The sequence below is a fragment of the Spermophilus citellus genome, assembly GCF_964194105.1.
Source record: "Spermophilus citellus genome assembly, chromosome: 8".
In the NCBI taxonomy this organism is placed as follows: Eukaryota; Metazoa; Chordata; class Mammalia; order Rodentia; family Sciuridae; genus Spermophilus; species Spermophilus citellus.
In genome coordinates, this window is record NC_138189.1 from 4,557,964 (window position 1) to 4,584,936 (window position 26,973).

The 26,973-nt window shown below is 59.6% G+C and overlaps 1 protein-coding gene across 2 annotated transcripts in view; it reads left to right on the forward strand.

The window, feature by feature from the left end:
* The window catches only part of PPP2R2C (protein phosphatase 2 regulatory subunit Bgamma), a 97,212-nt gene that overhangs the window by 63,888 nt on the left and 6,351 nt on the right, over positions 1–26,973 (forward strand). For both annotated transcript variants that reach the window (XM_081303741.1, XM_081303740.1), the window contains exons 2-6: positions 2,225–2,322; positions 4,196–4,361; positions 5,206–5,318; positions 8,622–8,799; positions 21,438–21,602. In XM_081303741.1, coding sequence (XP_081159867.1) covers positions 2,225–2,322; positions 4,196–4,361; positions 5,206–5,318; positions 8,622–8,799; positions 21,438–21,602 — 720 coding nt within the window. The remainder of the gene's footprint in view (positions 1–2,224; positions 2,323–4,195; positions 4,362–5,205; positions 5,319–8,621; positions 8,800–21,437; positions 21,603–26,973) is intronic.

The following is a 26,973-nucleotide window of genomic DNA, read 5'->3' on the forward strand; positions in this document are numbered from 1 at the left end:
CTCACATCTACAGAGGCCAACATCAGGTCTCGTCTGGCCAGAGACTGGCTTGTACCTCCTTCCTCTGGGATGGGTGGGCTTCTGGGCAGGCCCCTCTCCTGGCAAAGGCAGAGGTGCAGGGTGGCAACTCTAGTGCCCAAGCCCTTTCCAGTGTCTGCTGATGTCCTGGAGCCCCAAGCAAATCACAGCTACACTCAGTCAGGGGCAGAGAGCAGGTTGCCTGGCCAGTGGGGGCACTGCCAGGTTCCATGGGGCACGGGAGAGACAGGCTTGGCTTCCTGATGTGTTCCACGTCGGGGGCTTTCAGCCCTCCTACCCCTAACCCTACCCCTACCCCTAGCCCTACCCCTACCCCTACCCCTAGCCCTATCCCTAGCCCTACCCCTACTCCTACTCCTAGCCCTACCCCTACTCCTAACCCTACCCCTACCCCTAGCCCTACCCCTACTCCTACTCCTAACCCTACCCCTTGTGTTACTCTGAGACGGGGCCACAGGAGGCCTTTGAGCAGGGGCATGAGGTGGCAGCCTGCCTCTCACTGCTCCATGGAAGCTGGCTGGTAGCAGGTGACGGCAGGGAGGTGATGGTCAGGAGGTGTGTGGCATCAGGTGGAGGTGGAAGCGGCTGGCATCTGGCTGTGTTGCCCTGGCAGCAGGATAATGTTGTGTCAGGAAGAGATGGAGTTGGTGACTTCAAGGCTGGGGGGAGTTAGCGTCACTGGTGCTGCCATCCCTGAGAGCAGGAAGCGGCAGATGGGGCGGTGTGGGAGGGTCGATGGTCAGGCTCTGAGCACACACGCTGTGTCCCGGGAATTGACCTCTGGCTGCTGTCAGGAGAGGGAACCTGGGGCCGGGCAGCCTGCTGGCATCCAGCCTGGGGGGGGAGGGGGGGCGGCTTTCCCAGGACTTGTTTGAAAGTAGGTCCAGATGGCTAAAGTCAGGTCAGGGGTCTCGGTGCCTAGAGCCCAAGTCAGGAACGGAGAGCTGGCAGAGCCACCGTGCATGGGAGGACTGCTCTCTGCTTGGGCATATGGGGACACTGTTCTGGAACAGTCTGTTTTTCAAACATACTTGAAATGTGGGTTTCATAGGCTCACGTCCCCTCGTCAGAGGACGGGCATGAGTGGAATCAACGTGTTGGTGGCAGACCCCGGGGGGAGCAGTAGTGCAGGCCAGCTCTCCTGGGAGGGAAGCATCCTTCTGCCAGGCCACGGTCGTCCTCCCCCAGCTTTCCCCTGCCCCCAGGCTGGCCCCTGGAACATCCGGGCTGCTCATCTCTGACTGGACCTTGAGAATGCTGGGGACAGCAGGGAGGCCTTGTACTTCCCACGTGCCAACTGTGGGATCTGGGGGTGGGGCTGTCAGTTCTCTTCAAACGCCTGCCTGTGCAGCCACGCCAGCCCTGGGGGCCGAAGGCTCCAGGTAGTGGGCGACTCTGGGTGCCCTGTAAGGAAGGTCCCCAGGATCCCTGAGGAAACATGGGTGGGAAGAAGAGCCGGAGGAGTAGCGGCCAGGACAAGCAGAGCTGGGCTCAGCCTTCCGGGCACAGACAGGAGGACCCCAGAAGCCTGCCTGGGGCTGGGCTCTGACGGGAGGGAGATCCACCCAACCCTGACTGGGTGCCGGTCCTTGCAGGCCCTGGCAGGCGAGCGTCTTGTCTGCCCACGGAGATGCTGGGAAGGGCTGGCCGGCCCAGGTGGCTGGAGTCCAGGGGCCGGGGGTTCAAGACAGGAGGGGGGCACATCTAGGTGCCTTTAGATGCCACCTCCAGTCTCCACTGAAGTTGCCCAGATTCTAGGAGTTTGCATGGCCACGTGGTCCCCAGTCCCGCCCACACCCCATCCTCTCAGGGTGGCTTCCTGAAAGCCTGCATTCTCCAAGGGCGTCCAGTGGAGACCTGTGCAGGACCCTGTCTTGGCCCATGCTGACCTCAAGTCTAGAACGTGACCACCAGCTGTCACCCAGCCCTGAGACTGTGAGCTCAAGGCTCAGTGAGTGTCCCACATGCAGGGGGACACCGCTCAGCACAGGAGGAAACCTGCAAACTAGAAGGGAGGGAAGAGGCAAGAGGGGCGCACACCCCAAACAGGGCTCCCCAGTCCAGGGAGGCCGAGAGGGGCCCTGTGCATGCTCCCCCACGTCTGGCTCCCTAAGGTCCTCTGGGCGCTAGTCCAGCGCCTGAACCCCGTTCTAACGAGTACGCCCTCCTGCTTCTCTTCCCCCAGCCGATATCATCTCCACCGTCGAGTTCAACCACACTGGGGAGCTGCTGGCCACAGGCGACAAGGGCGGCCGGGTTGTCATCTTCCAGAGGGAACCCGAGGTGTGTGGGTGGGTGGGGCCAACAGGGGGCGGGGCCTGGTAGAGGCTGACCGGTGGGCGGGGCCTGACGGGGTCGGGTCTGGAGGTCCCGGGCCCGGGGCGGAGGGAAAGATGGGGATGGGAACCGGCAGGTGGGACGTGGACCACTGCGCCTTTGGCTGGGCGGTGTGTTGACTGCACCCAGTGAGCTGTGCCCCTGTCCTAGACCCCAGAAAAACAGCTGAAGCCTCCGGTTAGACCTTGCTCTGCCTGGGTGACCTGGGGCCCTGGGCCAGAGAGGACAGGGAGGAGGACCCTCCCTTCCTGCCCTGCCCCTGCCTCGTGGGGTTTGTTGTCAGCAGAATTCTGGATGAAACAGGAGGCCTGGGACACCTGCCTTGGGGGTCACTTCTGAAATGCTTGGTAAAGGCCCCCCATTCACCGAGCACCTACTATGTGCAAACGCCTGGCTGAGTCTTGGGGCACTCTCTGACTCTATTGGTCCCCTCCGAGGGCAAGGATAAGACCCATTGTACAGATGAGCAAGCAGGCCAGTGACCAGCTGGTGCACAGCAGGCCAGCCATGGAGATGTGAGCTGGCAGGGGAGGGAGGATACCCTGAAGCCAGGAAGGGGGAGGGGCGGAGAGCTGCCCGCATGCCCTCCTGAGCAAGGTCCAAGCTGGCCTCCTTGTCCGCCCCACCCTCCCCTCAGCTTGCTGGTGTAGCTCGGAGCTCCCTTCCCCCAGGCACCAAATGGGGACAGATGCATCTTGGGCCTGAAAGAGCTCACCAGGGACACAGTCTAGTCCAGGGCCAGCATCCGTGACCCAGTGCATCACTGGCCAGCCCGTGTGGATTTTACAAGGTAGACCAGAGTGTCCCCCTTGGGGCTAGTGAAGCCTTTCTCTTGCCAAACTGCAGAGGGAAACTAAATTGGCAGATGTGAGCTGCTCCGTTTTGGATTCTCTTCATCTTAATGTCACGGATCTTTTTGTCATAACCAGTGCTCCCGGGAGATGAGGAGAATTGGAGGCAATTATTGCAAAGAACTTTAAAGGTTTTAAAAAGACACTTTTAAAAAATGAACAGAAATACCCAAAGTTGTGGCTTGGCAACTATCTTCATCTGTCCCTGGTTGCAGTTTTATGTCATATAAACTTGAATTGTCTACTGGGAAACGGCCTCTGGTGCACGTGGCATTACCGCGCCCTCATTTGGGGAACGCCACCAGGAGCCTCTTCACTATGGTTTAAGTTCTGCTGCCTGAACCAGAACAGGAGCCACCAAGGTGGGTCAGGGACGAAATTCTGCTCCAGGCCCGACGCTGCAGGATGTCCTACCCCAGTGTGAAATCTCCAAGCACAGTTTCCCTCAAGTCAGGCCCCAGCTGGACACACAGACACTAGGAACAGGTTGGCACCTGAGACAGGAGGGTGGTCATTGCCATGTGACCTCAGTGGAGTGAGTGGCGGCCCCTAGTGGACACAAAGCTTTGGAAGCTCCACTTGCCTGAGTCTCCACTTGATGCTCAGTAAGATAGGAGCTGTCCTGGTACTCCCATTCCCACAAAGGAAGCCTGGAGAATATGAGGGACAGCCCGAGAAGCCCTTAGCTCAGCGTCCAGCACATAGTAAGTGCTCAGTTAAATGTGAACTGGTCTGGATTGAACTGACCAGGAGGTGGGGTGTGGCCTCAGCCACACAGAAAGTTATTAGCCCTTTAAAATGTAGTTTCCGTTGGCCCTTGAATTGGACCAACTGGTGCTCCTTGGCAGCCAATTGCAAGGCAATGTCTAGTCCTCTGAGGTTCTGACCACCCAGCCCCTTCCCTGTGTCCACTTCCCCTGCGCTGGCCAGTCCTGCAGCTCAGCTCTGTCCTTGGGGTCTCCTTGCAGAGTAAAAATGCTCCCCACAGCCAGGGTGAGTATGACGTCTACAGCACTTTCCAGAGCCATGAGCCAGAGTTCGACTATCTCAAGAGCTTGGAGATAGAGGAGAAGATCAACAAGATCAAGTGGCTCCCGCAGCAGAACGCTGCGCACTCGCTGCTGTCCACCAACGGTGAGGCGCCCGGCCCTGTCCTCAAACACTATCTTGCTTTACTGTACTGTGGGCATTCTCCTAGGTCTGTGCAAGAGCTCAGCATAATATTTTGAGCAGCATGAAATCCCCCCTCTTGCCCAGGCCACAGCCTCCTTGGCTGGACCAGCTTGGCTGGACCCGGGTTGTAAATAGTCACGAGCACTTGTCTGTGAGGTGGAGGGGGCATGATGTTTTAGACGAGGGTCCAGGTCAGGACACCCAGCGGCAGCTGACACAGGGTGGACCCTCCAGCCCGGCCGCCAGCCCACCCCAGAACTGCTGTGCCGCAGGCGTACAGTGGCAGTCAGAGCAGACTGGTTTAGGAGCTGCTGTCATTCTGCCTCAGGAAGAGGACCCCCGCCTCTGCTGCAGGTGCCACCAGTGCCTGCTGGGCCACATTCACTCTGGGGCAGCAGCAGGGCCCTCGTGCCTCAGCGGCTGGGGGCTTCCGCACAGCAGGGTGCTACTCAGGAAGAGCAGGTAGCCGACCTCTCTCCCCGCCAGTGAGGGCCTTTGAAGGGGGACGGAGCGGTGGTCCTGCCTTGGAAACGAGTGGAGAGGCAGATAAGGAGGCTCGATAGGGTCACACCCTTGGCCCAGCCGTGCCACCTTTGGGACCAGTCACGAGGAGAGAACAGATTATGGACAAGCGCCCACATGCAGGTTCCCCGCGTCAGTGCAGGTGAACCGCAGGACCCCCGACCGCGGACAGGGTGACGAGAAGTGCCTTCAGCGCCTCGTGCGGAGCTGGCTGTCCTGGAGATTCTGCCCCTGTCCTGGTGGCTAATTCTGAGTCTCGTTTTCCTTTGCTCTGTTCCTAAAGATAAAACTATCAAATTATGGAAGATTACCGAACGAGATAAGAGGCCCGAGGGCTACAACCTGAAGGACGAAGAAGGGAAGCTTAAGGACCTGTCCACGGTGACGTCGCTGCAGGTGAGTGGCCTCCACAGGTGGTCCCGGGAAGGGGAGCATGTCGAGCTTCCTCTTTTAAGCCATGATAATTTTTGGACTTGAAGGGCCTTTGAGGTTTGAGCCAGGGCCAGGGTCGCATCCCGGACTGCTTCCTTGTTGGGTGGCCATGGCCAGCTCCCTGCCCCATGCCTCAGTTCCTCACCAGGAGAGGACCCTCATCCTGGAGGTCAGGTTTGCATGAGGTGTCGGACGTGGGTCTGCAGAGTGCTTTTCATCTGGGACGGAGGAGGAGGAACCCCCAGAGCTTGCCTTGGGAGGTGGGGGGCACTGCAACCCTGGAGGGGCAGCATTCGCGCCGAGGCACTGAGCTGGAGGAAGCAGAGCAGAGGACCTGTCAGCTGAGCCCTGCCCCCAAGCCTCCGCCACGGCGCACAGGGAAGCTGGGGTGAGCTGAGCCCCAGCACTTACAAGGCCCAGCTGGCCAGGCGGCACTTGTCAACAAGGAGGCCAGGCAGAGCCACTCCAAGGCACAGGCTGGTCCAGCATGATTGAAAGGCAAAAGGTGTCCTCTCCTCAGCAGGAAGTTAGTGAGGCATGGAAGGCATGAGCCACAGGAGGGTTCCCACCCCACCTCTGCCACTGCCTGGCCAAGTGACCTGGGACGAGGCACCAAGCCTCCCCCAGCTTCGGAGTCCTCATCTGCAGCAAGAACAAATGCTTCCGTAGTGAGCGTGTCTCCCAAGCACTGTCACCACGGGGCTGTCACAAGTGCTCACTCAGCCCTCACCAGATCCTTTAGGCTGGCTCTGTTCCCACCGTCCCATCTCACAGACAAGCAGGCGGACAGCCGGGACCCAAGCCTGAAAGGCTGTCCAGAGCCAGCCTCCTGGTCCTCCGCGAAGCAGGAGCGAGGTCCCTGCTCCCAGCAGAGCCGTGGGGTGGTTAGCAACGTCATGCTGACAAGACTAACGGTCCCTTTCTTCCTGAAGCAGGGCAGGGGGAGCGGAGCCCCCTTGTCTGTCCCTGGCTTCCAGAACCGTCCACTGATGAAATCGATGCTCACACAGCGGATTCACTTCTATCCATCCCACACACCTCCGTCCCCTGCTCTGCTCTGGGCACTGGGAAGCCTCAGTAAATGCAGGCCTTGGGTCAAGTGCTGCTCAGAGGAAGTGACCTTAGATGCTGGTGAATGAGCAGGGCGAGCCCCGGGGGGCCCAGCATCTCCCCGTGGCCTGGAATCCCATCTCCCTTGGTTCCTCAGTGACTCAGGGCTGTCGCTCCCATCCAGAAGCCTCCTAATGTGAGGCCTGGTGTCGGGGCCCCCGCAGGCTCCCAGACACACTCACCTACAGCTGGTTGGTGGCTGCGGCCACTTCCCTGCTCTGTGCCTCGGTTTCCTCACCAGCAAAGCAGACCTGGTAGGTGGAGGGCCTGCCGCCCAGCCTCCCACGCCCCGTCCTGGAGAGGCTTAGCAGGTGCTCGCACGCCCCGCGCCGGGGGCCTGGAGAGACGGAGAGCGGTCATCGGGTCGTTCAGACACGCGGGCCTCTGTGACTGGCACATTGCACAGAGATCCTGAGGAAGCTGGGAGGCAGTTACCTGGTGTCCACAATGGGGGATGACGCCCCCTGCCCAGAAAAGCTTCTGGGTATCGTTCAGAAGGAAGCAGGAGGGTCGCATCTCACTGGTCTGGTTTCCAGGCAGGGCAGTGGCCCCGATCATAGCCTTGGAGGCGGGACTGAACTTGCCTCTTCTTTACCTCCCCCTTCCCGTGACCCTGAGCCAATCAGCCCCGCGGCTTCCTGCCACCTGTGAATCCTGTTGGGGGAGCCAACGTGCTGGGCAGGTCCTGAGCCCCAAAGCAAGTCCCAGCTAAGACTCACTCCCTGCCCCCAAAGTTTTCCCAGACGCAGAGTCACTGCCATGAGGACCGTGACAGGGACATATAGGCTGGGAGAGCCTTTACCCTCACACCTGATGCTCACGCAGCCCCTGGACGTGGGAGCGCTGAGCGGGGACTGCAAAGCCACATGTGCATCAGAGGAGCCCGGTGCTTGTCACTCACTCTAATATTGTCTGTCCCTTTCCACCCCAGGTCCCTGGGAGCTCAGGAACATAGCCTATCATTCACTCATTCATTTACCCACCCACCCACTCACTCACTCCCCAGAGGGCCTCTTGTGCTGGGCCTGGACTCAGCACCAGACACAAACAAGAGAAGGTCACATCACACCCTGACTGGTCCCCAATTCCCCGGGGGAAAGAGGAGAGCAGACAACCTCAAGCTGCCCTAGGCTGTGGGAACCCCAGGGAGCCTGGGCAGCCTGCGCAGGGGGGGTCAGTTTACCTTTACCAGCCTAGGCCAGGCCTTGGGATAGCTCATAGCTGACTGGCCGGCCACCTTTGGAGACCTCATAGTTGAACAGAGCTGCACCCAAGATGCACTGCAGTGCCCCCCACTGTGGGCAGTGAGCTGGGGACAGAGGGACAGGGACATCCCTGGAGGGCAGTCTCAGCTTCAGAAGTGTGACTCTGGTCTTGCGGGAGGAAGCAGGGTTGACTAGAAGTCCAAAGCGGCTGAGCCTTCCAGGCACAAGGCACAGACTGAGGCCAGGGTCACTGTAGGGACTCTGACGTGGAGATGGGTTTGGATGAGTCAGGCTCCAGTGCTGTAACAGAGAGCCCCAGTGTTCCAGGGTTGGACAAGGAACTGTGTTCCTTGCTGTGAGGAGGTCCAATGTGCAGGCACCTTGATGGTGCGTGGCTATCCTGCAGCCTCTTTCATCCCCCAAGGCTTGGATCCTCACTGCCAGGCCAGAAGGCACACCCTTGCTTAACCACCTGCCCAGGAGCATGTGCATCACTTTGCTGACATCTCATTGGTCAGGATCAGTCACGTGGCCACACTTGGTTGCAAAGGCAGCTGGGAAATGTAGTCCCCTGGTGGGCAGAAACTTCCCAGTGATGTTGTTATTGCAGAAAGTAGAGCAGTTTGGTGGACAGTGGCCTGGTCTGCCATGCTATCTTCCATGTCATTTTAGAGATGGGAAAGTCTGGTGCAGAGGGGTTTTCAGCTACTTAGACACAGTGCATTCAGGCCAGGGCCCGGAACCCATCGCAGGAGCCTATGTTAAGGAGGAAGCCTCTCCTGCAGGGCTGGGCAGGTGAGGGACCTTGCCATCTGTCGCTGCTCATTTCAGACAGTGCAGCATCAGGATTATGGCCCCTCGAGTGCTGTGGCCTCTTGTTAAGATCGTGTGCCCTGCCATGCCACCCTCACCTGCTCCCTGCTGCCCCTCTGATCCCCGTCCTGCCCTGCAGGTGCCTGTGCTGAAGCCCATGGACCTGATGGTGGAGGTGAGCCCGCGCAGGATCTTCGCCAATGGCCACACCTACCACATCAACTCCATCTCTGTCAACAGCGACTGTGAGACGTACATGTCCGCGGACGACCTACGCATCAACCTCTGGCACCTGGCCATCACCGACAGGAGCTTCAGTATCCTTGCCAGGGGCCCCATGGGGGTGGCTTCAGGGGTGCTGGCTTGGCCACAGGCAGGTTTGGGGGCCTCCTCTTTGCCTAACTTCTTCATGGAAGCACCTCTGGCTCAGTGTGCCTGAGCCCAGAATGAGCCCAGGTAGATTCAATGAAAGCCTTAAAGTCATGGCCACTGAGGGTCACATCTGACCTCTCCCCTCCCCTAGAGTGGCCAGCCTCCCATCCTCCTGGGGCCTCTCTGGGACAGCAAAGAGGGCAAAGGGCCCAGGGTTCATCTGTCCTGGAGGAGGACGCCTGCCCTCCTGGAAGCTCCTGCAGACTCCTCTTGGGGTCTGAGGCAGGCTGTATCCATGTGTGATGGGCAGAACTGAGGGCCTTTCTAGGGCTTCGAGGGACAACCCGGGAGCAGAAGCCCAGCTGGAGTGGGGGCCAGGGGAACCTCTGCTCAGTGGTCCTGTGTCAGAACAGGTGAAGGTCAAGAGTGATGACTGGCTCACTCCGCCTGGTAAGGGAAGGACCCTTGATCCATGAATGTCAGCCTGGGGAGGGGTGAGGTTTGGCCCCAGGGGTGGTGGTGGACAGGGCAGGCGGCTGCTGGGATGTCACTGTGCTACAGACCATTCGTGATGCTGCCCCAGTGAGGTGCTGCCCAGGGGCTCTGGCCTCCCTCGCTGCATGGATTTTCACTCAGGTCATCCTCACGGCAGCCCCGGGAGGCAGGCATGGTCACCAGCATGGTCACCAGCCCCTTTCCAGATGAGAGAACTGAGTCACAGAGCCCAGGTTCACTTGCTCTAAGCTGACGGCAGACCCAGGCCCTGCAGCCCAGATTCTTCACCCAGCCTCCACTCTGACTGCCCTCTGTGGGAGCGGCCACCTGGGGGTGATGGGAGAGGGCACCCTGGGACCTTTGTGCAACTGAGTCTCCAAGTGCCTGTCAGTGCTGGCCCCCAGGGTCCAGACGGCTGAGCTCCCACAGGACTGTGAGCCTGGCTGGGCAGTGTTCCTCCAGCAGACACCAGGACTGGCCAGCGGGGAGGGGGGGGCAGGAGGGAGTAGGCTGGGGGTTAGAGGAAGGACAGAGGGTGACAATGGCTTCTGGGCAGGGAGACTCGTCCAGCAGGAAGAGAATTGGGAGCAGCTCTAAGCAAAGCCTCTGAGGGGCCCTGGGCCCAGCAGGAGGGCTTGGCCACACGTGGGGGCTGTGTGAGCCTCAAGCCCCTCTGTGGTCCCTCCTCACAGGACCACAACATACAGTCTGTGGGCCCCTCAGGCTGGGCCCAGCACACAGTCAGCTCCATGGTATTGGGAGCATCTGCCTTCTTGCTCCCGCTTTCCAGCATGGAGGGTGGAGGTGGGGGTGGGTGGTCAGGAGGACTCCAGGAAGTACTGGGCCTGGGACATTAGGAGGGGTGAGAGCTCAGATCTGGCTGGATGGAGGGTTGGGCTGCCCAGATGCTCCACCCAGGCTGAATCCCAGCAGGCCTGCCGTCCCTGGTGCTCACAGCATTGGTTGGTGGGACTTGCTGTTGCCGGGTCAGGACGCCTCACTCCAGCTGGTGTGAGCACGGCCTTTACTGACCAATGTAACCACAAAGAGCTTCCACACTGGTGGATTGGGGGCTCCAGCAGTGTTAGGGGGCAGCTCTCTGCTCATTGCCTCTGGTCTCAGGCTCCATGTGAGTGCCAGAGTGAAAGTCCAGGAGAAAAGAGACCAGCTCTCAAACTCTCTCAGGAGCACCTTAGATGGCACCCTATTGGTTCTGATTGGGCCTGGCTCTCTCTGAACCAATCAATGTTGAGGGAGGGTAAATGCCATGCTCTGATTGGCCAGACTAGACTCACATGGCCCCCTGGTGCTGGAGGCCTCCATCTCTGCCCAGCCCAGTGTCTAGGTGTGGGAGGGGTCAGTCCTGGAAGACCAGGAACCGCTGCCCACTGCCAAGTCTGGAACTACTGACTGACGTCCCAGTGTAACTGACCAAACGATGCCATGCACATGTCTATGAGGCAGGATGGATTGCACTCTTATGTATAACTATAAAGTGCCCATTAAAATAATGAATTAATAGAAGGAAGGGCTCGAGGTGAGGGAGGAGGGGAGGGAAAGGGGAGGTACCAGTTGTTGAAGTGGAGCACATTTTGTTGTATGCATTCATGGATATGTCAAAATGAACCCCACAATTATTAAAAAACAACACTATAATGGACTGGTAAAAACATTTTTAAAAAGAAAAAGAAAAGATGCTAAGGAGAATTGAATACAGACACTTCAGGTTTGCAAATGGGGTTGGTGAGACTCAGAGGGCTTCCTGGCAGTGCTCCACAGCTCACAGAGAGCCCCCTCCACCACTGGGTGCTCCTGGCAGAGCTGAGGACAGTGGCAATGTTACCACCAGCCCATTCACAGGTGAGGACGTGGCTTCAGGAGAGCCTGGGCGGCTCAAGTCCCCAGCTCCCAGGGCTGAGCTGGACTTGTGCTCAGCCTCCGTGGCCTGGCCCAGTGCTGTCTGCCTTGCCCTGAGCTGCCCACTGCAGACCAGGACAGTGGCAGCCACCCTCCTTGAACCCCGACTGCCTCCTGGCGTGGGCCTCGGGGGGATGGGCTTATCCCCGGGGTGCAGTGCGGCCTTGGTGATGCCCTTGCTCCCGGAGGCTCTGCAGCCCGGGCGGGATTGGGCTTTGCACTGCTCCCCTCTGCTGTTGGCTTCTCAGGGCTCTCAGGGCTGTCCTGTCCAGGCCCCTGCTAGGCCCTAGGACCCCGGGAGGAGTGGAGGGGTGCAGCCCTTCCCTGGAGGGCCTGCGGGCTCAGGAGAGGAGTGAAAGGGTCTTCCTTGCTGGTACCTGGGTCTGCACAGCGGCCGTGGCCACAAGGAGGAGGCAGGAGAGTGACTGTGGGGAGCTCCCTGGGCTCCAGGCAGCAGAGTGCCGGCGGGTGAGGGGCTTGACGGGGAGCAGGGCAGAGGTGGCCCCACAGCAGTCGGGCAGGCCGGCCAGGCTGTGAGGCATGCCTCTCCTGACCGGCGTCACTCGCAGGCCCCTTGGGTACCTGCCGTGTCTGCAGCCGCCTGTTCATTTACTCTTCCCACTTTTTTCTAAGTTTTATTAATTTTCTTTTAAGTCAGTTTTCTTTAGTTTTGCCTAAATAACTATTTTTTGAGAGGAAATTAGCTTCATGTTGTAAATGAAAATAAAATATTCGTGGTTCGTCGCATGCCGTAAATAGGAAGGACGTGGGTCAGTGCTGTGAAGTCATTCATAACATCTGCACTTGAAGCAACAGAGATGGAGCCCTCCTCGCCCCGCCTGGGAGAGCTCTGTCTGCACTCAGGGGCCAGCTGCGACCACCTGTGCCTGTCGAGTCCTACAGTGTGACCAGGAAACTGAGGAGCCACGTTGTAAGTTCAGTTCAGCTTTAATAATTCCCAACTTCCGCTAAACACCCACAGGAGCTGTGGGCCGCGGGGCTGCACCGCGCTCCATAAATGTCGGGCCTGTGGCTGGTTCTCCTGGTGGAAGGAGAGAGGCAGTGCTGGAGTGGCAGAGACAGAGAGCAGGGACCAGAAGTCCCCCTCTTCATCATGGGGTCCCAAACCCTGCCCCGGGATGCTGGTGTCAGAATGGCCGAGTATACAGCGGCCCTGGTATACAGTGGCGTGGTGTTTGCATATCGCCTCTGCACACCTTGCTGTGTGCTTCACACCGTCTCTAGGCTGCTTGCACTGACAGTGCTGTGGAAAGAGTCGTGACACTGTGCCATGCAGGGAACAATGACCGGGAAAAATAACCCGTGTTCAGTGGATGCAACTTTCTTTTGAGTTTTTTCCTTGGCACATGGTTGAGTCTGTGGATTCAGAGCCTGGGGACGTGCAGCGTGACGGCACGTGAACCTGTGACACGCAGCCACTGTCTGCCTCCACGGCTTCAGGTCTGAGAAGCTGTGGGCACACTGGAAGCTGGGGAGCGTCACCAGCGAGGTTTGCAGGGGCCGTGAGGCTGTGTGTGGTGGTGGGTGGGATTGCACACACAGCCTGGGAGCCAAGGAGATGCAGGGGAGAGGGGACAACTGGGCGTGTCCATGGGCAGGTGAGGTTCCCAGACAGTAAGAATGTAGGCTTCACAGGTTTGGGACCCAAGTGGCCCCAGGACATTAGAATGGTTAGTTGTGAGAGGGTTGATCCTCCGCAGAGCTGTGGAGTTCTCCTGGGCACTGCAGTCAGCCTGGGCTCCTGCCACACTACGAGCACACAGATGGTGCTCTCTGCATGCTGCAGGGAATGCCACCTACCAGCAGGTATTTATTGAGCACCTCGGTGTGCCAGGAACCGTGCTTGATGCTGGGGGTGGAGAGGATCCTGTCCTCCAGGAGTGGACGGGTGATGGACTATTAGTGAGGTGTCCAGTGTGGGAGCTGGTGACCGATGTGCCCAGCTGGCACAGCAGTGAGCACCTTCCCAGCCATGCTGTCTGCTGGCTGTGGGTGCCGGGGAGGGGCATAGTGAGTCAGTTGTGGTTTTGCCCAGGGAAAGGGCAGCCCTGGACCTGGTGGGGTGCAGGGGAAGAAGGATGATTAGTGGTTGGAACCTGAGCCAGGCCAGGGATCATGAAACGGGGCAGTGTCGTTGGATTACTGGTCCCCTGGGAGCCTGGGGACCTCCCTGGCTGCATATTCTGCCATATAGCTCTGCAAAACCTGGTGTAGCCTCTAACTTTGTGAAAATTGTCAGCTGATGAAAATACAGATGCTCTGGCTCTTAGCAACAGAGGAGGTGAAAACACTGACTGCCGGGCTCCAGGCAGCCTGGCCGGCAGAACTGGGCGTGTGGACGGCCTGGAGTGCGGTCTGCAGAGACACGTGGGGGCCTCCCCTGGCCAGAGTCCTCCTCCAGGCAGCCACAGTTTCCTTTCCGTGACCAGCTGGTGCTTGGCCATGGAGTGACGGGCACCCAGAGCTGAGAGACCCCGCACGGGGGGCCGGCCTCCCTCAGCAGAGAAAGTGCCGTGGCCTGGGTCGCAGGTGCTGCTGCGTCTCTGGTGGTGAGGAGCGGCGCGTCCTGTGGAGGAGGAGGCACCTGGGAGGAGCCCAGAGGGCAGGGGTGACCGCACCCAGCTGGAAGCTGCTGCCAGGACTGTGATTGCCCTTGGGCAGAGCCCACCTGGCGGGTTCTGGATGCTGGGTGACGACAGTCCTGACTGGTCCTGAGAAGAGAAGCCAGGGCTGGGGCCTGGGGCAGAGTGAAGGGCAGGCCCGGACTGCACCAGGGGCCTGTTCCTGCAACCATTGCCCGGGAGCCTGCTTGTCCTGAGGGCTCTGTGCCGTCCTCGTGGTCCCCTGGAAGTTCCCTGTTCGTCCCCATCTCCTCGTGTCCAAACAGTCCCCCTCCCCACCTCCCCTGCTGCCTGGCGCACACATGGCCCAGCTGGCACCAAAGCTCACATGAAAGCTCCCTGTCTCTTCCCCCTCGAGGTGGAAAATGTGCCAAGCCTTTTCATCCCCACCCCAGGCCATGGCAGCCTGTCCACCTGCACAGCCATGAGGGGCCCTGGGCACCCTCAGCCACGGCCAGCTCTCTGGTGACCAGGCCTATGGCCTTGCCTTTCGCATTCTGGCACATCAGACTTGCCCTCTCTCCTCTTCTGGTCAGCGTGGGCTGTGTACTGCTGACCCCCTGACCAGCCCATCTCCCTCTCAGAGCCCAGCTGACTCCCACTTGCTCCAAGCATCTGCTCCCAACCCTGTCACTCTGCCATCGTCTGCCTGTCCTCGCCATGTGCCCTCTCATGCTGGCCAGGCTCCTGGCCTCTCTCCAGCTGCACTGGGTTTTCTGGGGATATGACCGCCTCCCCAATTTCCGGCAGAAGGTTGGGATCAGGAGCCCAGGTGAGCACAATCCCTGCACTCCTGTGGGGCTGCACACAGTAGGTGCTTCTGCATGGCTGTAGGTGGTCAGGCTGGACTTGGGGTGAGAAGCTCACCATCCCCACAGAACCTAAGGACATCACCACCTGCTCATCAATGTGAGGTCCAGGGGGCCCAGACCCAGGCACTGAGAGCCCGAGGAGCAGCCTGGGCCCTGGGGCCTGGCAGGCCCGGGCTCAGGCCCACTGCTGGCCCTCCTGGACCATCAACTTCCACAAGGCAACGTGGGGAACTTTCCCTCTCCTGAGGATACATGTGAGGGGTGGAGCACTCATTCACACAAGGGGCCTGGTAACTGACCAGGCCGGCAACCTGCTGGGGTGTTTCCCCCCTGAACAGTAGCCCTTCCATATTTAAGGCCGGTCCTCGTAAAGCCTCCTCGTCTCTGGTGGTCAGGGTGTCAGCTCAGCCTCTGTTGAAACAGCCCCTTGCATCCTTTACCAATGTCTTGAGAGCTGACAGCACTGGGCAATTCTTCTACACTTCGATGCACCTCAGAGGTAACAAATGGTCCAGGAGGCCGCAGCTGAGGACCTCTGCTTTATTTTTAGCACCCGGAGGATTTTAAAGACAGTTCAATTGATTTTTTCTCCCCTGAGCAATTCTTCACACTGGAAGGGGCGCTGCGCCAGCCTCCGATGGGAACAGATTTCTGATTCTCATTCATGGAGCGGGTTCCCACAGCCGGGCAGGGAGCTGAGCGGTGGGAGGTTCAGGACCCCGGTCAGTGCACACAGGTCTGCAGGCTTCACCATCTTTCTGCGCAAGGAACAAAGGAAGGACCCTCCCACTGTGCCAGGCCCTGTGCTGGGTCAAGGATGCCGGAGCGCCAACCTTCCCCCTCTGCTCCCTCACCTGGCCAGCCACTCAGCCAGGGCCTTGATGTTCTCCATCTAATGTGGGATGCCTGCCAGGGGTCGTGAGGGCAGAATGGCCCTCACCAGTCTGCAACGCACTGTCGGGTCCCTTGTGGGCACCTTTTCATCCTGCCCACAGTGCCAGGAAGAAAAGGCAGCCACGGCGCACCCATTCAGAAGGGCTCTCTCCACCGCTGTTGGATAGGAGAGCTGATGGTATGAAGCAGAGGCCATGCATCTGCACCCCGGGTGCTTGTTCCAGCTCTGCTGCTCCTTTCTGGGTACTGTACTAGGTGCTAGGGATACAAGCAGGGCTTCTGCCAAGGCTTTCAAGTACTATAGGTTGTCTACTGCAAAAAAGGAGGTGGTGAGTGAGGACAGAAATCCAAGCCAGGCATCTAGGGAAGAAAATTTAAAAAAAAATCTGTATAGAAAAGGTATCTTTTCATGACTTGCACAAAGACGTCTTTTGAGTGGGGCCCCCAGTACTGCCCTCGAGGGGTTTATAGTTGAATAGGAAGACAGACCCTGAACTAGGCAAGACCTGGTGAGGCTGTTGCCCTGGCTTTGGAGTGCTGCAGAGCCCAGCTGCCTCTCCCTCTGACTGAGTCCAGGCCACTGCTGGCCCTCACCTTGGCTGGACCTAGTGGCCTCTCTTCTCAGTTTAGGACCCACTGAGGTTCAGCCTCAGCCCCTCTTTGTGATGCCTCCGTGGTCTGACCGTCCACATGGACCCCTGAGCCCAGAATGTGAGAAGACAACCCCCTGTTGCTGCTGTCCTGGACCGGGTGTTGGGATGTGGCCCATGAGTCTCTCTAGTAGCCTGGTGCTTATTGAAGCCGGCATCGGTGCTGTCATTAGCTGTGCTTCCCATGTCCCCTACAGCAGTGACAGGGGTGGCAGTTAAAAACTGCGAGTCAGAGCTCACTGTGGGGAGCCCTCCAGAGACTTTTAGCAGCGTTGACTGAGCTCTGCCCCTTCCTCCAGCTCAGAGGCCCCCGGTGCTGGCCCACTCCCTGGCTCAGTCCCACCTGCCCCTGGCCCCTGGACTCAGCCTTGCTGAATCTGCCGCCAGGTGGCCTGGAAGGCTACCTCCCCACTGGGCCCATGTCCCCTTGTTTGGGGTGTGGTTGGACTGGCACCTGAAATTGTCTCTCAGCCGACCTGGCCCCTGCCTGCTTGCAGGAGCGGTGGTCCCCCTCCTCCCCGTGTGTCCAGCTTTGGTATGGGCTGGGCCATAGCGATAGTGTCCTCTACCCATGTCGGCAAACACGACAGAACCTGCCTCCCTTCTTCCCAGAAAGGCAGCTGATGGCACACCATGATGGCACACTGTGCTGGGGCCGTGAGCAGGCCCAGGGCTTCCGCTTGGTGCCGCTGTCCGTGGTGCTGACCCCCTGACCCGCCCTCTGTCAGCCCTGAGCACTGGTGTTCTGAACACAGGGCACCTGGTGCCTTAGGCAATCTCCCAGCAACTCTATGGCTGAGCACACAGGTTAGGAGACCTGCCCCGAGTCACTGCAGGGAGATGGCAGGGGCTCGCCCCGGGCTGCCTACACGTGGAGCCCTAGCACCCAGCTGTCATGCCACTTGGCCTCTCCTTCACAATGACATCACCCCATGGCGGCCACTGGGGTGACTCAGAGGCTGAGCACAGCTCGTGCAGCTCCATCCAGTGACCTCTGACAGCGAGTCAGAGGGGTGTGACCTTCCCCCCCACTTGGCAGAGGTGGAGCTGAGCTCAGAGAGGTGGGCGCCTGCCAAGGCCTCTCAGGGCCCCAGGTCCCTCCAGCTGCCCGTCCACCTCCACAGCTGGGGCAGTGTCTCCTGGCTCCTGCTTTGGCTCCTAAGGAGAATGTGCCACCCAGGACAGAGGAGAGGCTTTGTGAAGCATGTGGCTGAGGGCGAGCACTTGGTAGAAGGGACCAGTGGCCCTGTCCTGAGTCCCATCCCTCCTGACAGGCCTCGGAGTATCTCAGGCTTCCCACTGAAGTCCCTGTGACCCCAGGCCAGAGCCCAGCCTGTTGCTCTTGTGATGGATCCTGCCACCCCCAGCCTTGCTTCAGGGCCACCTTGTACCCCATCCTCCCTCACCCTGGGCCTCTGCTAAGCTGCCCCCTTGCCCAGATTCCCCCCATCACCCTCTTCTCTCCTCTGGACAGAGGCCTGCTGGGCCCAGTGTGGGCTTGCCCTCCCAGCTCTTAGAACCCAGGGGTCCAGCTCTGCACCCACCCTGGTCCTCCAGGGCTGGAGTATCTATCCTTTGCGACTTCACTTAGTTTTTGTTTTGTTTTGTTTCTGTTTGTCCCCAGAGAGAGTGAAGGACTCTGAGTCGCGATTCTGGTTTAACTTTAGCCAAGTGCAAACCTTCCCATGTTTGTCATCTCATGAGACCTCATTACAGCCCTGCAGAGCCATTGTCACCCCGCCCAGGGACAAGAGGCCCGTGCAGAGAGGCTGGGCTTCTGAGAGGCCGCACAGCTGTTAGGTGGTGTCTGGACTCTGACTCCGAGGCTGTTACACACCAGGCAAACACCAATCGCAGCCCAGGACCTTAGGATGAGACTGTTTGGGGACTAGGCCTTTAGGGAGTGACTGGGTGAAGGTCAGACCATGGGGTGGAGTGGGCCCTCCCCAGTACTGCTGGTGTCCTTCTAAAAACAAGAAATCGGGACACACGGGCACCGGGATGTGAGAGCACAGTGCAGGGAGATGGGCACCCTTATGCCCAGGAGACGGGCCTTGGGAGGACCAGCCCTGCTGGCACCTTGATCTTGAGCTTCTGGGCTCCTTGACTAGGAGAGCCAAGCGTCTGCTGTCCAAGCCGCTGTCTGTGGCATTTTGCTGTGGCAGCGGGAGCCCGGCAGGGTGGATGTGAGGTGGCCTGAGTGCTCAGTGCACGTTTGAGGCCAGGCCATCTTTTGGAGATTTTCTGAGGAAAGCAGTTTTCCCAGGACTGTCTCCTGCGCTCCCAGTGTCCCTGATAGGCCAGCAGGGGAGGCTTTCTGTGGCCTGGTCCTGGGCAGGATGCTCCTTCCCTCCCTGCAGCTGCTTGGTTGCCATGGTAACAGTCTCTGGTGCGGAAAGCAGGCCTTGCGTGCTGCTTCTGCGGCGGCAGAGCAGGTTCCTGCCAAGGCACCTGGATGGCCACGCGTTGCTCCCTTGATCAGTGGAGCCAGAGGCCACAGATTCCCTCCCGTCCAACATCTGTCTGCACTCGGTCCTGCCTTGCTGAGGGCCCCAGCCAGTCCAGCGAGACCCAGCATCAGGGCCCTGGGGCACCGACCACAGGGGAGGCTGCCACGGGGCGGACCTGTGCCTGCTCCAGGCCAGCCTGGCCCGGCTAGCCCTGCCTCTGCCTCACATGTGGTGCTGGGCATGGTGCTGCCCACCTAGCACCTCCGTCTCCTGCTGAGTGGATGGGAGAGGGCAGCCCTTCCTGCAGAGAAGGCCAGCTTCTCTACTCCAGTGGGTGGCATTCGCTCGCTGTGTCTCAGGCTAGCCCTCCTGGCATCCTTGCCGAGGCCCACTGGGCGTGACTGGAATGGCCGCACTGCCCTGGCCTGCATGGGTGACGTCCTCACCATTCTCACCTAGCTCTTCACCAGAACCAACCGGGAACCTTTCCCCATCTCACGGCCTCGCCCCACTGACTGTTGGCAGATTCACCCGTGGAGTGGAGAGAGTGCCAAGGCTAGAGGACTGAGAGCCAGGGATGGGGGACCCCTCTCCCACAGGTCACCAGCCCTCATGATGCCCTCCATGCTGGTGTGACCCTGGCTGGGTCTTCTGATAATGCAGAGCTCCTGACAGCAGAAGACAGAGGGCTTCTATAAAGGTCTCTGAAAACCCGTAGAAGGCCGTGTGACCAGGCGCCCCGTGTCCTTGCGGGAGAGCCAGGAACTTCACTCTTGGGTGGAGTGCACCCCATTTCTGAGCTTCATTGATTCTCTTAGCTGCAGCTTAGGGTCCACAGGCTGGGCTGAACAGCCAGGGCATCCACACATCCACCAACCTCAGGGTGACGAGACCTCATCCTGAGGGCAGGGGGTGCACCCACCCTCCAGGGCTACATGGGACACCCATCCTCATCTCTCCAAGCTCCTTGGAGCTGCATCACTGGACCCTGGCTCATCTTGGCAGGGCATCCCCCTCTAGTGACTGTCCTCTGTGTCTCATGAGGATGTTCGTGTTGGATTTAGGGCCCACCTGGGTAATTCAAGGTGATCTCATCTCGAGATCTTGAATTACATCTGCAAAGACCCCCTTTCCAAATAAGATGACTCTCACACTCTCTGGGGGTTATGGACACCTTTTGGGGGGCCATCCTCAGCCCAGGGCTCTGGAGAAAATAATTGCTCAGTCGAGGAGGGGACTTTACCCACTGTCCTCGTCCTGTCTGTGTGACCTACTCCTCTCTCCTGAATCTTCCTGTGCCCCACAACTTTTCTTGTAGGGAATATGATTCTCAGCTGCCAAAGAGTGATGGGGAGTTAGCTAGAGCCCCCCGGACAGCTGGAGCAGAACCAGGCGGGAAAGCGGAGGGGCTCTCAATGCACCTGATTATGCCCCTCCCCAAGGGAGGCCCATCCTGAGGCGGGCCTTGGACAGCAGGGTCCCACAGGTGGGTTCACACAGCCGCTCAGGAGCTGAGGAGGAGCCAGGGGCCATCCTCTAAAAGAAAGGGCGTTCCCTGCTCACGCCCACCCCCTCGTTCTGCAGACATGGAGACAGGCTGCAGGGCAGAGGTCTCCCTGCTCTGGAGACAGGCCCTGATGCCCAGCCCAGGGCCTCTGGCTTCTGACCTGGTTGCCCAAAGCTAGAGCCGTCCAGGTGGTTGCTGTGGCTTACACACGCGTGGTCGTGCGGGCGTGTGGAGGCTGCCCTTGCTGGGCCCTGGGGCTTCTGCCATGGCACCTCCCTGACCAGGAGCCCACTGTCAGGCCCATCCTGGGGTGACTAAATGAAATTCAGCAGGGATGGCACCCTTCTCATTCATTAGCTCTGTCACATACTCAATGGCTTCCATGAAGAGGGAGGCAGCAGGACCTGTGGGTTCAGGGACCTGGTGGCCCCGACCCAGTGGGATGCCCACGGTCTGTAGGACACCATGCTGCCCAGAGGCACTGGCTTTGGCTTCAGAGGGAAGCACTGCCCATTGGCTCCAGGGCCCTGCTCAGAGGGCTCCTGGGTCCTGGCCATGACCGTGTTGTGCCCGTGGCGACCAAGCCTGCTCACAGAGCTGCCTTACAGTGTCCACTGCGCCCAGCATCCTTTGCAAGAGCAAGATTCTCCCCAGGTGCTCTGGCTGTGACAGCCACTGTCCTGGGCCACTGAGAGACCCAGGCTTTGGGGCCTGCGACTCCCCAGCCTGCACATAGGCACAAGTTGGAGCTGGCCCAGAAAGGAAGGAGGCCCTTTCCCCACAGGAGACCCCGATGCCATGGGCAGAGGGGAAAGGAGCTGGGGGAGGGGACAGAGGCTCACAGGCTTGGTTTCAGACAGATTTAGAGTGACAGAGATGTTGAATCCTTCACCAAGAGCATTCCTGATGAGTATGTAGTAGGTGCACAACAAAATCTCCTTCTGCTCAACACTGATAGGGGCTGGGAGCCACTGGGGAGAGGACTCAGGGTGGGAGGGAGGCAGTGGGTCCAGCTTTGCAAGGTCAGTGGACACCGCATGAAAAGGGGGCAGCAGGCACTGCCCCACGCAGCTCTGTGGCTCAGGGGCCTCTCTGCTACGGTGTTGTCCAGGGGTCCTGGGAACAGAGGTGCACAGCCTGGTTCTGGGGGCCTTGGGGGCAGGGAAAGGGGAGCAGCCAGGGTGCCGTTGCTGGCCTTCCTTGACCTTGCCCCCAGACATCGTGGACATCAAGCCGGCCAACATGGAGGACCTCACGGAGGTGATCACGGCCTCGGAGTTCCACCCCCACCACTGCAACCTCTTCGTCTACAGCAGCAGCAAGGGCTCCCTGCGGCTCTGCGACATGCGGGCGGCGGCCCTGTGTGACAAGCACTCCAAGCGTAAGTGCCATCCCAGGCCCTGCAGAGGCGGGGGGGGGGGGGGGGGGGGCGAGCTGCACGGCCTGTCCTGGAGCTGGGGGCGGCCGGCGTGGGCCGGGCTGTTCTGCTGGTCCTGCTGCCCAGGAGCCGCCCAGCTTCCAGGATCTGGGACTCTAGGGCCAGGGCCAGGAGACACAGAGGTGAAGGAGGTGCTGCTCTAATGTCACCTCCTCGGGGGCCCTCCCCTGACGCCACCCTGCTCTGCCCATCCCAGGCCGCATCCTCCTCCCTCGCAGAGCTCCCTGGGGGCTGCTCTCTCGTCCCCTGCAGCCCGAGCCCCTCTGGGTGTGGAATGTGTGGCCCGTTCATCCTGGAGCCCCCCAGAGGGTGCCCTGGAGGCCCAGGGGAACAAGCCCTCAGCAAGACAGCCACCACGGCCCACCTTCTGAACACTCGGCTGAGCCTGGCCCCCAGAACTGAGCACGGCTCAGCTGAGCATGGCTGGGCTGCCTGGTGCTGGCTGTGGCCCCAGTTGCCACATGGTCTCCAGAGGCCCCTGTGGGCAGGATCAGGCTCCCTTCCTGTGGAGTCGCAGGCTGCACCCCTGCTGGGAGAGCAGGGGCCGTGTCCCTCTGGTCCACCTCCCCATCCATCCCCAGTGCCTATTAACAGTGTCTGGAAAGAGACACCTCCTGAGTGAGTGAGGCCAGTCGGTGGCTGGTGAAGAGTGGGTGACACTCTCCCCTGGGTGCATGTGTCATGGGCAGTCATCATGGATCCTGTTCCCGCCCTGGGGACTCAGGCTCAGGCGCTGAAGCCTCCTGTCCCCTCTCCCTCCCTGAGCTCTGTCCCTTGCTCCTGGCCACCACCACTGTCCTCCAGGCCTGCCCACGCTCCATGCCGCCAGGGGCTTGCGTCTGAGTTGGGGAGACAGTGAACACGTACCTAGGCCACAGTGTCAAGTTCAGCGACAGAAACCAGCGAGGGTATGGCAAGACAGACCCCCGGGAGTGAGCCGCGGGAGTGGGGAGAAGGTGGTCCAGAGCAGGGCTGTGCGGGGCAGAGGCAGGGGGCCAGAGGGAGTGCGGGAAGGAGGGCAGGAGGCCAATCAGAGTAGAGCAGGGGCAGGTGGCTCAGGCCACCGCCCGCAGGTCAGGCCAAAGGTGAGAGGTCAAGTGTGCTCCAAGTGAGGTGGGCTGCGCCAGGCCTGGGACTCCCAGGCTCAAGCAGTGGTGAGGGGGGGTTGGCCTGGAGAGGTGGCAGGCCACCTGTGAGTGGGACATCTGCACACGAGGCTCCCGGGAGCCCGGTCCAGCAGGCAGCCAGACGTGGAGGCCTGGAGGCCAGGGAGAGGCCTAGGCCTTTGAGGTATCAGCATGTGGACAGGACAGAGGGGAGGCCAGAGGCCACCTGAGGAGTGTGGGCAGTGCTGGCCCACAACCAGGCCCAGAATGGAGCTGTCCCCTGCTCTGCCACAGGGGACAACCACAGGGAGCAGCTTAGCGCAACACAAGTTCATTCTCTTCTGCGTGCAGGTCGGAGTGTGACACGGCCTCCTTGCCACAGGTCGGGTGTCACCTGGGCAGGGCTGGCTCAGAGGGTACAGAGTAAGACGGGAATGGACGGGTCCAGGCCCTGACTCCCTCAGAACCCCATGGAGGGAAACCGAGGCTCCGGGGCTCATCCTTCCTACAGGACAGGAGCTGAGACACCCCGTGTCCAGGACAGCAAAGGGCGACTCGGTGACGTCGACGCCTGCATCATGGAGCACTGCTCGGTCCCTTGTTCCGATATTGTTTTAGAGGATTTTTAAATGACGTGGAAATGCTCCTGTGAGGAGGTTCAGTGGGGGACAAAAGAGCAATGAGCGCTTGGCCAAAGAGGGAAGCAAGGGAGCCCCGGAAAAGACGGGGCCAGGACAGGCCGCTGGCCACCGAGAGCAGCTGACACGCTGTTCCTGTTTTTCTCTCTGTTTGTGTTTAACAGGTTCAAACCTTGAATCAGCAAACATGGGTGGGAAGGGGACACAGAGGGGCACAGAGACTCTTGGTGCCGTGCTGCTCCATTGTCGTTGGGGGGGGGGTAGAAATCAGAGCCCCTAGGCTTCTGCAGCCCGTGTCACCCTGGTCCCCCGGGTGTGCGGGAGCACCTGTGTGCTTCCTGAGCTGGGCTAGAAGCATGGATTCCAGCCACGTGACCGCTGCGCTCCTGGTGGTGAGCCAGCCTTGTCTGAGTCACAGGCAAACCTGAGAGTAGGAGGCACGGAGCTTTATTTTCCATGACTCAATTCAATTTTCGTTCTCGCCCCATCCTCCAGCACTGCAGGGAGCATTGTTTTGGGGCCCTGGCAGACCCCTCCCCATAATGCACTAGGTTCCAAAGTCGAGGTGTTCAGGGAGTGATGTTGGGTCTTCCGGAACATTGTTTGGCATGGTGCCTGGTGACATGTGGCCAGGTGCCTCCGGAGACATCCCTGTGGCCTGTTTTCTGGCTGCCCATGACTTCCTGGAAGCATCCTGGTGTCCAGGCCCCTCCCTGGCCTGTGGACAGGTGGCCATGTGTGCATCGATGGTTTCACGTAGGCCTCTGTGCATGCTCCTAGGTGAAGTTGGCCTTTAATTTTCTTTCCCTATTCTTTGCCCAGTTTTGTTAAGGTTAGTTGATTTCCTACAGCGAGCTGGGTAGCTCTGTCTTCCTCTTTCTGGAACTTGGTAGAGTAAACCTGCCCCTGGCGTCTTTGTGAAGCTCACGTATGAGCCTATCCAGGGATTGAACTCAGGGGCCCATGACCACTGAGCCCCATCTCCAGCCCTGTGTTGTATTTTATTCAGAGACAGGGTCTCACTGAGTTGCTTAGCAGTTCACGTTGGTGAGGCTGGCTTTGAACTCTCGATCCTCCTGCCGCAGCCTCTGGAGCCACTGGGATTACAGGTGTGGGCCGCTGCACCTGGCTGGCTCTCATGTCTTTTTTGAGAATAATTTTTTTTAAAATAGGTCTATTTCCTTTTGATTAGTGGTTTATGTGGTTTATGCAGATTTTCTATTACAGTTAATTCTGTATTTTAAAATTTTCCAGGATTTTTTATTCTCAAACTCAATAGCTTGCATATGGAATAGCTCGCTCTCTCTCTTTTCGTGCCGGGATGGACCAGGGCCTGGGCATGCCAGGCAGCCTCTACCTCTGGCCACAGCCTCAGCCCCGGGAGCTTTCTCTTCAGATCTGGTGACAGGCTGGTTCCTGCTCTGGACGCCATCTCGGCTGGCTCTCCTTGTTTCGTTTAGTTTGCCGTAAATTCGGGGTGAGGGCTGGATGTCGCCCCGCTGCCTGCTGTGACCAGGCCATGCGTGGTCCTGAGGCAGGGAACTAAGCAGGCAGCTGATTCCTGATTGGCAGGTGGTGGTGGCTGTTTCTGATCAGAACACAAACGATTGTTACTTTAGCTAACTTTTTTAGACCTGGAGATGGACTAGTTCCTGACTCCCACTTGTATCTGTCTGTCCACTTACTGCTCAAAACTCAGCGTGGGAGCGAGCCCTCAGGGAGGCATGCTCATGTCATCACTTCCTAGCAGGACAAACCTGCGATTTTCATTCACACTGTGACCCGAGTCCTAGACCACATGTGGATGTTTATTTCCGCGATGGACAGATGAGGAAACCGAAGGTCCGAGAAGCACAGTAGCTTCCTAGACCCTCCACATCAAGGTGGGAGGGTGCTTGGTACATGGCTCCAGCTTCTCTCTGCACTAGAAACCAGGGTCTTTTGTCTGCTAGGCGATGTGACAGGGTAGCCATGGAAACAACCCTCTGTGAGTCCTCAGAATAGACAGTTATTTCTGCATTTGACAGCTTAGCTGCGGAAGGGACGGGGCGGGCCTGGAGCAGACGCTCCTCAGAATGGGCGGGTGGCAGTCCAGACCCTTGGTGGGACCAGACCGCATGCCCAGCTGGTGCTGGGCACAAGGAGAACCCCAGCTCATGTTGCTGAGAGCTTGGGGCACAGCATGCGCTGCTCTGGGTGGGCGTCCATCAAGTCCCAGAGCTGCCCGGAGGAGGGCAGGGTGGTGCATCTCACAGATGGAGCTGGGGAGCATCCCACCTCCGCTGCTGCCACAAGAGCCTGGGAGGCTGCTCTTCCTCTGTGGCTTGAAACAACACAGCTCTGGAGCTCAGGGAGTTGGAGGCGGGCGGCACAGGTTCCTAGGGCCTCCGGTGGAGTCCGTCCCCAGTCTCCAGGGGCCTTGCCTTCCCCATCCCGTGGCTCCCCTCACCCTCCTCGCGGGTCGCTCTGCGCTCTGTCTCTCCTCCCTCTCTTCCTCTGCCAAGAGCTTCCTGCCTCCCTCTCAGAGGTCCCTGTGTCGTCACTTGGTGGAGATCCAGGATTCCCCCCCTTCAGATCCTTTCTCCATGTGCACCGGCTCCCAGGAGCAGAGAACAGACATCTTTAGAGGCTGCTGTTGCCTACCACGTTAAGGCATCAGGAAGTTAGGACATTGGCCCAGGTCACACAGTCAGGTGGAGCCCAGGTGGAGCCCTGTCTCCTGTCACCAGCCGCAGCTCCTTCTGTCTCCCCAGAAATGCTGAAGGCTGAAAACTCAGGGGAATTGTGGGTGAGCCAGGCTCACCTGGCGGGGGCTGCATGGGGGCTCCCAAGGCGCATCCCTGACCCTGCACATGGAGCAGAAAAGCCAGACGGCCAGTCCCCCCAGCAGTCTGGGGGCAGAGTCAGGCCCAGCTGCCCCAAAAGGGAGCAGCCAGTGCTCAGGCCCTGCAGCTGGATGCTGAGGCTGGTGAGGCAGAGAAGTGGGCCCGTGGGAGGGGAGGCCAGGGGCACGGGTGGAGGAAGGCCCACATGGACAGACTTCACAGGCCACGGGGAGAGCATCCCTTATTCTGAAGGGACAGAGCCACAGAGTGCCCGAGTGTTCGGCAGGCTCCCCCTGGTGGCCAAGTGGAGAACAGACTAGGGGTGAGGTTGGAAACTGGGGACCAGTTGGGGGCTTAGCCTGTTAGCACGGGGCAGAGAGGCAGTGCTCAGAGCATGGTGGCTGGCACAGGAGGAGAGGGTCACGTCTTCACCTCACAAGCCTGCTGGAGCCATGGGTTGGGTGGAGGCAGGCTGGAGGGTCTGGGGTTGGCTGTCTGGAGACGAGGCTCCTGCCGTGTGGAGGAGATGGGGAGACCAACTGACGCACAGCAGGGGCCAGCAGGCATCATGGGCGAGCGACCCTTGGTCTCCCTCAAGGTGGGGAGAGGCCTCTGAAGCCACAGCAGTGCCCAGCCTAGGGCAGGATCCTGTCAGGCCACCCTTGTGATCCGGTGCTGGACGTCACCAGTAGGAGGCAGCAGAGGGCAGCACTGGAGAGCAGATCTGGGTTCAGAGTCACCCCTT